Below are 12177 nucleotides of genomic sequence, written 5' to 3'. Positions count from 1 at the left end.
ATTAAATACTAACTAGTTTAGAAATAGCAATCAAGTGATCACAGGTTGATCACTCAATACAACGGAAATACTAAAAATGTTTATAGTGTGAACAGACAGTATCATGTTTATACATATGAACGAGCTAAAATCAAGATCGAAATATGAACTGCAAAATGGAAATTAAAATTGAACTAAATCTATGAAATACGATGATATATTGTCAAGATATCTTATCCGAATGATACGCTTTATAATTAATTTTGAATCCTTCTTTTAACCTGATGTTAATATTCACATCACAATCTTTGCATATGCTTGTTTAGACGTGATTTTCAACAATTGTTTTGAAGAACATGTTTTGAAATCTCACCTCTTTTTCAACAGGGTTGCCCAATAATTATCAAAGGCTCATGCGGTGAATTTTTATCGCCTCTGATATCGTACTATTTTTTCATACATTCGGTATTTTTGATCTTTTGTCAGGCTGTCAGCAAATTTCATGCATTCTTCTTCGCCACTCAAGGCCTCTGCTTCCTTGAGCGGGGGAGGGGGTTATAATATGAAGGTGCAAAATTTCTAACCATAGACTGACTGCATTAGACGATAGATTTTATCTTGAAATTCAAATTCAGCGGTTAAAAGCTGAGATTCTTTGCTAAACCCTTCCGTTTGATGAAGCGGGCACATAATGGTTCATTTGAAGGCGGACTTTAATGGTATGCGCGTTTGAACTAATGCCTCCAATCACCCCACAGAACCCCGAGAACGTCATAACCACGTGATGTAAATGTGAAACTTTTTTTCCTCAGAACAATTATTGTTCCATCCCTTCCTTTTAAGGCTTCTTTAAATCTTTCTTTCAGCCTGTTTTAGACATTGAACTACACAAAAGAGCGCACGCTTGTTGAAGGGATTGAAGACAGTAGTAAAGTGAGGGCCACGTTCAAAATGGTGACAGATCAGATAAACGAAAAAAGTTGATTAACCTTTTTAATAACCCTTTTGTCACCCCCAATTGCCCCCCCCCCCCCCCCCCCCCCCCCCCCAATTCACCACTCGTGGCATACTACTTGGTGCATATGCTTTCTAAACGGAAACATTTTTCAGCCAGTTTTTTTTCGACTGAAATGGAGGTGTGGGGGATCACATACGGTGGTCACATGTGTGCAAATAATTAGTGAACGACTACAACCCTCAAAATAAACTGTTCAAGGCTTTTGTATTAGACAGACAAAACTTTTCGACCGAATGATTTGTCGTCCAGTAGAAGCACCCCAAATAAGAGTTCATTCTCCTGTGAGGCAATGCTGGAGTAAAATTGGAAATTTGTTCCCTCAGCTGAGGGGGAACCTTTATCCCCTCATTTTTCAGCTTAGTCGCATTCTTCTCAGCTTTTACATGGAAACTAGGAAAACAGTTTCGATTTAACACAGCTCTTCTTACGTAACATAGCACACTAGTAAAATTCAGTTCTAATAACATACATGCATGCGGTTGCTATCCGTTAACGCGAAGCGCGAAAAATATTTGCAATCTCTAGTTTCTTTGTATATTTAGACTGCCTTATTTAGAGTGTGCATTTTAGCAAAATTTGTCCCAGTAATTCGATAAACGCGTTTCCTTGGTTTTGACACTTCTTTTCTTAGTATCCTAACTAGTGAACCGAATTTTCTATATTAATAAAATGCACCAAAACTTAACTAATACTTATAATCCCCGCCCCTCAAGGCTTTCTTCTCAGGGCTTTCTCAGTTCACAGAAACCCACATTGTGAACTCTCAGGGATCGATCAATTTATAGGGTTTTGTTTAAATTCGTCCCATTACCCGAACCCAAAACCCATATCTTATCTTACCAATAACTATAATTTCTTAAATTACATATGCCCTAGATTGGGTAAATTAAGGCATTCCAGTTCAGCAATGGTATGCACTCGCGTGTATTTAGCAGGTTAATTATCGTTTGAAGCTGCATGACCTTGCCACGATGCCACAATGATTCAAATATGAGTTTTGCTATCGGTGTGTAATATTTGCTGAGTAGATATCAAATTGTGTTACCTCAAAGAAATTACACCCCCAATGGAACAGTTGCGCGCCTTGATATTTGCCCAAATTTCACCAAACAATTACTTGTCCTCCTGATGGTTTATTCTATTCAAACATCGAATCAATTAAGGTCACATTTTTGGAATTAGTTACTTGACAATCAGTGTACCCACTAATAGCAATATCGAATTCCTTCGAAGATATCAAATGAACTCTTGTGAAACTAATAGGGCACTAATTCCTTATCTATTACCGTAGGCATTTGAAATTCCCTTTAAATAGGCAGAACTGGAAACTTTGATAGATTGCATAATTAGTTAAGGTAAACTTTCTTCGTTAAGTGTTGTTGATTAATCCTTTTTTATTATTATTGGGTTTACTCTTAATAATCTTATCAAGGCTTACTGGAGTTTTCTGTATTAACAATTTGTTTGCGTAACTAAAAGACACACCGGTCAAAATGGAGAGCTGTGATTGGTCCGTTTTAAGTTTGAGTTTGAACTTTTCAGTTTGACTGAAACTACAATTGTTTCATTTTCTTCATATTATACAACGTTTAATGCGCTTTCTTGCACAAACGACAAACTGGCTTAACCAAATATCTATTCAATTCTCCAACTAATACTATTCAACTCGATCGCATATTGTGTTGTAGTCATACTAGCTAGCTTAAGAACGTTTCACTTTATTTTTGAAAAAGTTATAAAATTTTCTTATTTTTTAATAATTGAATAGAACCAAACCATTAAATGCCTTTCATTTTTGTGCCGAATATATCATTACACACTATACTTATGTAATACTTGTCGAAGAGCTCGTATATATTTTTAATTTTTGAAAGCTCAGCATTTTACACGCTTATTTTATTGGTACACATAGTATAATAACCTCCAGAAAACTTGGCATTACCAAAGGTATTAAAGTACTCTTGTCAAGCCAGAGGAATTCTTCAATTATTACGTTATCAGCATAGAATCGGTCCGCGTTGCTAGAAAGTCAAACTGAGCTCAAAAACTTAGTTTGAACCAACCACGAATAGTCTCTCAAACTTCAAATTGAGTTTCGAATCTTCAATTATTTTACAATTGTGAGCTCTTGACTGTCATTTGCTGAATTCTTAGACGGTCTGGAATTGTTGACATCTGCATTTTTGGATAGATTTTGTGCAGAATTTTAACGCCGAATAATTTACATCTTCAAAATGGCGACTAAGGCGGTTATGGCTTTGCCACCATTTCTGGAACGAGACCTGAGGTTACCCAGACTGTTAGCACCCTGTTTGAATTCACACTCTGAAAGTTGCCTCGTAAGCTCATCAATGGACCAAGTTTATCGCATATGTTTGGACGAAAGCTGCAGCCGGCTAGTCCAGCAGAGATCCTCATTACCCAGCAGAACCCAGTCCAGTAACCTAGTTTCCAGAATTCAACGTCTAGGAAAATACTCATCAACACGTACCCGCAATAATTCCACTCCTCGGGGAGGGGGAGCAGATGTGCTTCTATTGGATAGTTGTTCACAGGGTAGCAGTTTTCTCAACCCTGCATCTGCGACCCCTGGGGACAGGTCATCAACTGATTCCATCAACTCAATTGCTAGCCTGCCTGAAACATCACTATTTCACACCAGTTCAACCTATCAGTGTGACAACAACAGTAACAACAATGATGCGACTGATAAACAGAGCCAAATATCATCAAACGTAAGTCCACTTTTAATGTTTATTTCCTTAATCACTGTGAATTAGAGTTACGAATGGATAAAAACACGTATAGTTAATGATGATGATAAAGTTATTTACCAAACATGACAAAATTGCAATGGTTCCAAAATTGTTCGACAACATACAGCGCCTATCTTTAAATCACCTTGAAGGTTTTATAGTGAGCCAGTGGAACAAAATAATTTTATATAAACAGTAAAAAACCTCTGCTTTTCAAAAACTTACACTGATTTCAAAAACTAATTTGTTTTAATGATATTTCAAAATTTTTTATTTTAAATTTTTTCTTTCATTTTAGAAACTGTTAGTGAAACAAATCACTCAGAGGCTTTCAAATCAGATCATTCCAACTTTCAAATCAAACAACAGAACAAAACAACAGCAAACCTGCCAAATTTCACAAAACCAAAGCAATGAACAAGAAGAACTGGATCAAGGTAACCTCTACAGTCAACCAACAGCCTTGACCAATGATAATACTACCCCTAAACGCCAGCTAAGCACGCATAGCAATTCGAGCAATGATCATACCCCCATTCAAGATTCGTCGGCGTCATTAAATTCCTTGAAAACGAATCGTGAGCAGCAACGCCAACAAGATCGGCAATGTCAAACGGAAGCGCTCTTAGAACCTCAGAACGTCGACGAAAACAATAACAACAACGATATTTGTGAGCCGCAACCAAGTAAAAAGAAGCCGGATAATTTGCAAAATGAACTTAACGAATTTGAAGCTAAGCTCAAACTTCTGGAAGACCCCAAAGAAGACGAAAGTTCAGAAAGCCGAAGAGATTCAATCAAATCTTGCCTCAGATCTCCCAGCAATGATGGAAGTCCAAAACGCAGATTGTCAGTCAAGTTTGCGGATGAATCTGGATACCATCTTACAAGAACTTTGTCATTTGAGAACTTCGACCATTTATTTTCAATTGAAGTTCCGCATCAAAATACGCCAAAACTGTTTTCTCCGATCAAAAAGATGCGCCGCTTCATACCCCAATTTCAGTTGTCATCAAACAATGCGGGCTTGGCGCAGAAAGTTGCTGATCAGAAAGTTACTCTAGAAAGTGTCCACATATTTGGAACAATGGTTTCGGGTTCCGTACTAGTTGAAAAGTCAAATATTCCCAAGAAAGTTTCGCTTCGATTCACGTTGGACAACTGGAAATCATGGAGAGAGTTTATGGCGGTGGCCGCAACGGGACAAACCAGCTCACATGACCGATTCGAGTTCGAACAGTACTTTGAACCAGCCGAGATTGAACAAACCGTTGAATTTTGTATAAAATATGAAAACTCTCTCGGAGAGTATTGGGACAATAACTTCACTAAAAACTACTCAATGAAATTAGACTAGAAAACTTGCACCCCACCTGGGCATTATTAATTTTGTGTGAGAGCTACGTAGCTGTAAACACTATATTTTTTCTACTTATGATGCTGAACAAATTATACTTGCCAAGCACTAGTTGAACAGTTTGTGTTCGCTCTCACTGTATAGAACAAACAGTAGATTTAGAATTTATTTTTGAAAAAAAGTTTTAATGAGTTTGTGAGATTTAAAGATCGAACGGGGCCAACTCTGGTCAAACCTATAAGGGTTGCCTCTGAGGACCAAGCTTTCGCCTATAAAAACAGAGCCCGTTTAGAGAGCCCATATACAATGAGAGCTCAAGTTGTATGAATTTTGAGTCATGCTCTATAATTTGGGTACATCGATCTTAGGCAATTACAGAACCAATATTAAATAGATTTTCAAAAATAATTAAATAATAATTAAATAATTTCAAATAATTTTCTGTAGGTAACATACTGTGCTGCGCATCCTTAAGTTTCCTAGTACCAATTGATGTTAATGAAGCGGTTGCGCGCTTATTGCAAAAGATTGAATGAAAAACTGCATTGAATTTTTCCCATATTTATGACAATAACAAAACAGATTAAGCATAACCCGATCATTTATTATGTATGCTAACATGAGTCAATGTCTGTCTTTCGAAAGCCGTTGACACCAAGGAAATATTCAACATAATAAGTTCATTAGAAAACAAAAGCTCAGCGACGGAAATGATGGAATTAATAACAAACTTTTAAATGTTGTAGATTCAGTAGTCAGCTATCATGTGGCTGAGCTGATTCATAGGAGCATTCCATTAGGACTTTTTGCTGTTTGTCTTAAAATAGCAAAGGTAATTCTACATAATGATTGAAATTTTGAAAACCCTTCAAACTATCCACTAATTAGTCTATTGTCATCCCTAAAAAGTTTTGAATACAAGGATGGTTAGATTCCTCGAAAAACATCAACATTTGTCAAATGAGCAGTTCAGATTTTGGCCAAAACGCTCATGCGCGCATGCTATCGCATCAGTTACAGAACTGATTTGCAATATTTTTTAATCACAAAAAAGGGGTTTCGCTTTCAAAAGGCATTTGACAGATTTCATCATTAACTTTTTATGAAAAAAATTACAAAATCTATGCTTTCGAGGAAAAATTAATACACTCATTGCTTCATTTCTGTCAGATAGAAAACAATTTGTAGTCCACGGATCAAAAGAGTCCAACAAAATGGAAATTATTGTAGGTGTTCAATTTTGGGCCCGTTCAATTTTGCGCACAAGGTTCAATTTTCGGCCCGTTGCTATTTCTATTGTTTATCAATGATCTGCCTCAAAAAGTTCAAGAAAGTTCAAAATTAGCACTTTCTGCAGACAACACAATAATTTTAACATCAGGCTTATGTTCGGAAATTTAGCTCTATAATGACTTGAAAAAATTTGAAATTTGTGTGTTCAAGAAACATTTTTGTCATAAACAGTAAAAAAATGTAAAGTCATGCGTTTTGGTCGCAATGTACAAAAATCAAAAAAATCTGCTATTGGGCAAATTCTTGAAGAAGTATTTTCGTTCAAATATCTAGGAGTGTTCATAGATAAACATGTCAATTTTGATCTAGACATTGAACCTGTAGTTAAATAATTAGCAAAATCCAACGGAAAGCTGTTCCGAGCAAGAAAATTTTCTCAAAAAATTTCTTTTGCGAATGCATAATAGTTATGCCAAACCAATGATATCTTATGGCCTTTATGCTTTCAGTTCGGCAAAAAGTAAAACTCAATTCTATTTTTTCAAGAAACGCATTTTAAAGACTATGTTTTTCAAGAAGAGAGGAGATCATGTATGCTATTTTTACAAGCGTTGCAACGTGCTGTCAGTTTTTGATTTAATTTTGACGCTCTTGAAAAAGAAATCGTGGATCATATTGCAAAAGTTTCTCCTTTGAATTTTCTTGATGTTGACAGTAACAAGCCCAACACACGGGCAGCCAATAGTTCACTCATCGCTCTGCAAAAAGTCAAACCCCAGACACAGAAAAAATCCGTAGGACTTTTAATCATAAAAGTGTTCAGCTACCTTGCTAAAGAAAGTCTATTACCTGAACAAGTATGTAAAAATGAAATTTTTTCGACTCGAACTAAACTTCGGGCATATTTTTTGGATAATAAAGATGTTTTTGATATGTTTTATTAGGTTTTGCTCGTTTTTTCTCTCTGGGCACCTGTTGTAGAGTCATTTGTCTCGTATGGTCCAATTAGAGAACAGACACTTGAACACAACTTCTTTGAGAACATTGTTCTGCAAAATCAGGTTACATTGAAAAGATTTTAAATTTTAGGGGAATCGTTTTTTAAGCATTTTTCGAGACCTTTATACAGTAGAAGGCTCGAAACACTACCCCTATGTTCACGCAACACTGTGGTTAGCTTATTTTTTGATTATTTAGGAAAAACAAGCTGTGCATTGTTGGAACGTGTCCTGTAGCTATGATTACAATCCACATTCAACATCACATTCATTTTTAGAGTTTTATGAACCTCTTAGTAATATTTCAGGCTAAACTCTAGTAAATGCTTCATGTACAGCTCACCAGTGATTCAAAGGCTGAATCTGATAAAAAACAGTGAACATTGAGTCAGGTTTTTTGAAAAAAAATTTGCAGAATTTTTTTTTGTAATTTTTTGTAGACGGCTCAGTGTGGTACATTGAAAACTTAAAATTCCATATTCAAATACTCGGGCTATAGTACTTCTATAAAACAAATAGGAGGTGTAAAATTCTTTATTCGTACAAAAATAGTAACAAAATTTCAGCAATAAAGATTTTTGCAGACAAACTATATGTGATTTTCGATTTTTGTAATTTAAAATTACATGAATCTCTCATATTGTTCATCACGATTTGTTGTGTGATTTATATAAAATTTCATGTGATTTTTCTTTTTATATTAGGAACAAAAATAGTAATAAAATTTCAGCAATAAAGATTTTTGCAGACAAACTATATGTGATTTTCGATTTTTGTAATTTAAAATTACATGAATCTCTCATATTGTTCATCACGATTTGTTGTGTGATTTATATAAAATTTCATGTGATTTTTCTTATTATATTAGGCGAAATTCACGTGTTCATCACAAGAAATGATGCGACTGATAAACAGAGCCAAATATCATCAAACGTAAGTCCACTTTTAATGTTTATTTCCTTAATCACTGTGAATTAGAGTTACGAATGGATAAAAACACGTATAGTTAATGATGATGATAAAGTTATTTACCAAACATGACAAAATTGCAATGGTTCCAAAATTGTTCGACAACATACAGCGCCTATCTTTAAATCACCTTGAAGGTTTTATAGTGAGCCAGTGGAACAAAATAATTTTATATAAACAGTAAAAGTCCTCTGCTTTTCAAAAACTTACACTGATTTCAAAAACTAATTTGTTTTAATGATATTTCAAAATTTTTTATTTTAAATTTTTTCTTTCATTTTAGAAACTGTTAGTGAAACAAATCACTCAGAGGCTTTCAAATCAGATCATTCCAACTTTCAAATCAAACAACAGAACAAAACAACAGCAAACCTGCCAAATTTCACAAAACCAAAGCAATGAACAAGAAGAACTGGATCAAGGTAACCTCTACAGTCAACCAACAGCCTTGACCAATGATAATACTACCCCTAAACGCCAGCTAAGCACGCATAGCAATTCGAGCAATGATCATACCCCCATTCAAGATTCGTCGGCGTCATTAAATTCCTTGAAAACGAATCGTGAGCAGCAACGCCAACAAGATCGGCAATGTCAAACGGAAGCGCTCTTAGAACCTCAGAACGTCGACGAAAACAATAACAACAACGATATTTGTGAGCCGCAACCAAGTAAAAAGAAGCCGGATAATTTGCAAAATGAACTTAACGAATTTGAAGCTAAGCTCAAACTTCTGGAAGACCCCAAAGAAGACGAAAGTTCAGAAAGCCGAAGAGATTCAATCAAATCTTGCCTCAGATCTCCCAGCAATGATGGAAGTCCAAAACGCAGATTGTCAGTCAAGTTTGCGGATGAATCTGGATACCATCTTACAAGAACTTTGTCATTTGAGAACTTCGACCATTTATTTTCAATTGAAGTTCCGCATCAAAATACGCCAAAACTGTTTTCTCCGATCAAAAAGATGCGCCGCTTCATACCCCAATTTCAGTTGTCATCAAACAATGCGGGCTTGGCGCAGAAAGTTGCTGATCAGAAAGTTACTCTAGAAAGTGTCCACATATTTGGAACAATGGTTTCGGGTTCCGTACTAGTTGAAAAGTCAAATATTCCCAAGAAAGTTTCGCTTCGATTCACCTTGGACAACTGGAAATCATGGAGAGAGTTTATGGCGGTGGCCGCAACGGGACAAACCAGCTCACATGACCGATTCGAGTTCGAACAGTACTTTGAACCAGCCGAGATTGAACAAACCGTTGAATTTTGTATAAAATATGAAAACTCTTTCGGAGAGTATTGGGACAATAACTTCACTAAAAACTACTCAATGAAATTAGACTAGAAAACTTGCACCCCACCTGGGCATTATTAATTTTGTGTGAGAGCTACGTAGCTGTAAACACTATATTTTTTCTACTTATGATGCTGAACAAATTATACTTGCCAAGCACTAGTTGAACAGTTTGTGTTCGCTCTCACTGTATAGAACAAACAGTAGATTTAGAATTTATTTTTGAAAAAAAGTTTTAATGAGTTTGTGAGATTTAAAGATCGAACGGGGCCAACTCTGGTCAAACCTATAAGGGTTGCCTCTGAGGACCAAGCTTTCGCCTATAAAAACAGAGCCCGTTTAGAGAGCCCATATACAATGAGAGCTCAAGTTGTATGAATTTTGAGTCATGCTCTATAATTTGGGTACATCGATCTTAGGCAATTACAGAACCAATATTAAATAGATTTTCAAAAATAATTAAATAATAATTAAATAATTTCAAATAATTTTCTGTAGGTAACATACTGTGCTGCGCATCCTTAAGTTTCCTAGTACCAATTGATGTTAATGAAGCGGTTGCGCGCTTATTGCAAAAGATTGAATGAAAAACTGCATTGAATTTTTCCCATATTTATGACAATAACAAAACAGATTAAGCATAACCCGATCATTTATTATGTATGCTAACATGAGTCAATGTCTGTCTTTCGAAAGCCGTTGACACCAAGGAAATATTCAACATAATAAGTTCATTAGAAAACAAAAGCTCAGCGACGGAAATGATGGAATTAATAACAAACTTTTAAATGTTGTAGATTCAGTAGTCAGCTATCATGTGGCTGAGCTGATTCATAGGAGCATTCCATTAGGACTTTTTGCTGTTTGTCTTAAAATAGCAAAGGTAATTCTACATAATGATTGAAATTTTGAAAACCCTTCAAACTATCCACTAATTAGTCTATTGTCATCCCTAAAAAGTTTTGAATACAAGGATGGTTGGATTCCTCGAAAAACATCAACATTTGTCAAATGAGCAGTTCAGATTTTGGCCAAAACGCTCATGCGCGCATGCTATCGCATCAGTTACAGAACTGATGTGCAATATTTTTTAATCACAAAAAAGGGGTTTCGCTTTCAAAAGGCATTTGACAGATTTCATCATTAACTTTTTATGAAAAAAATTACAAAATCTATGCTTTCGAGGAAAAATTAATACACTCATTGCTTCATTTCTGTCAGATAGAAAACAATTTGTAGTCCACGGATCAAAAGAGTCCAACAAAATGGAAATTATTGTAGGTGTTCAATTTTGGGCCCGTTCAATTTTGCGCACAAGGTTCAATTTTCGGCCCGTTGCTATTTCTATTGTTTATCAATGATCTGCCTCAAAAAGTTCAAGACAGTTCAAAATTAGCACTTTCTGCAGACAACACAATAATTTTAACATCAGGCTTATGTTCGGAAATTTAGCTCTATAATGACTTGAAAAAATTTGAAATTTGTGTGTTCAAGAAACATTTTTGTCATAAACAGTAAAAATGTAAAGTCATGCGTTTTGGTCGCAATGTACAAAAATCAAAAAAATCTGCTATTGGGCAAATTCTTGAAGAAGTATTTTCGTTCAAATATCTAGGAGTGTTCATAGATAAACATGTCAATTTTGATCTAGACATTGAACCTGTAGTTAAATAATTAGCAAAATCCAACGGAAAGCTGTTCCGAGCAAGAAAATTTTCTCAAAAAATTTCTTTTGCGAATGCATAATAGTTATGCCAAACCAATGATATCTTATGGCCTTTATGCTTTCAGTTCGGCAAAAAGTAAAACTCAATTCTATTTTTTCAAGAAACGCATTTTAAAGACTATGTTTTTCAAGAAGAGAGGAGATCATGTATGCTATTTTTACAAGCGTTGCAACGTGCTGTCAGTTTTTGATTTAATTTTGACGCTCTTGAAAAAGAAATCGTGGATCATATTGCAAAAGTTTCTCCTTTGAATTTTCTTGATGTTGACAGTAACAAGCCCAACACACGGGCAGCCAATAGTTCACTCATCGCTCTGCAAAAAGTCAAACCCCAGACACAGAAAAAATCCGTAGGACTTTTAATCATAAAAGTGTTCAGCTACCTTGCTAAAGAAAGTCTATTACCTGAACAAGTATGTAAAAATGAAATTTTTTCGACTCGAACTAAACTTCGGGCATATTTTTTGGATAATAAAGATGTTTTTGATATGTTTTATTAGGTTTTGCTCGTTTTTTCTCTCTGGGCACCTGTTGTAGAGTCATTTGTCTCGTATGGTCCAATTAGAGAACAGACACTTGAACACAACTACTTTGAGAACATTGTTCTGCAAAATCAGGTTACATTGAAAAGATTTTAAATTTTAGGGGAATCGTTTTTTAAGCATTTTTCGAGACCTTTATACAGTAGAAGGCTCGAAACACTACCCCTATGTTCACGCGACACTGTGGTTAGCTTATTTTTTGATTATTTAGGAAAAACAAGCTGTGCATTGTTGGAACGTGTCCTGTAGCTATGATTACAATCCACATTCAACATCACATTCATTTTTAGAGTTTTATGAACCTCTTG

At 35.4% G+C, this 12177-nt stretch overlaps 2 protein-coding genes across 2 annotated transcripts; both read left to right on the top strand.

The window, feature by feature from the left end:
• The first annotated feature begins 1387 nt into the window (after positions 1–1387).
• LOC142334677 (uncharacterized) lies at positions 1388–5240 on the top strand. Its single transcript, XM_075382899.1, has 2 exons — positions 1388–3732; positions 4052–5240. Exons 1-2 carry the CDS (start codon positions 3232–3234, stop codon positions 5108–5110), a joined length of 1560 nt encoding a protein of 519 aa, XP_075239014.1. The 5' UTR covers positions 1388–3231; the 3' UTR covers positions 5111–5240.
• Positions 5241–5729: 489 nt separating this feature from the next.
• LOC142334988 (uncharacterized) lies at positions 5730–9782 on the top strand. The gene is made up of 3 exons (XM_075383316.1): positions 5730–5739; positions 8210–8274; positions 8594–9782. The coding sequence occupies exons 1-3, from the start codon at positions 5730–5732 to the stop codon at positions 9650–9652; spliced, it is 1134 nt and encodes a 377-aa protein (XP_075239431.1). The 3' UTR covers positions 9653–9782.
• The last annotated feature ends 2395 nt before the right edge of the window (positions 9783–12177 follow it).

This window comes from Convolutriloba macropyga, chromosome 2 (assembly GCF_964194025.1).
Source record: "Convolutriloba macropyga chromosome 2, txConMacr16.3, whole genome shotgun sequence".
Lineage (NCBI taxonomy): Eukaryota > Metazoa > Xenacoelomorpha > Acoela > Convolutidae > Convolutriloba > Convolutriloba macropyga.
The sequence above is the reverse complement of the archived record's forward strand: the minus strand, read 5'-3'. Positions and strand labels throughout refer to the sequence as shown.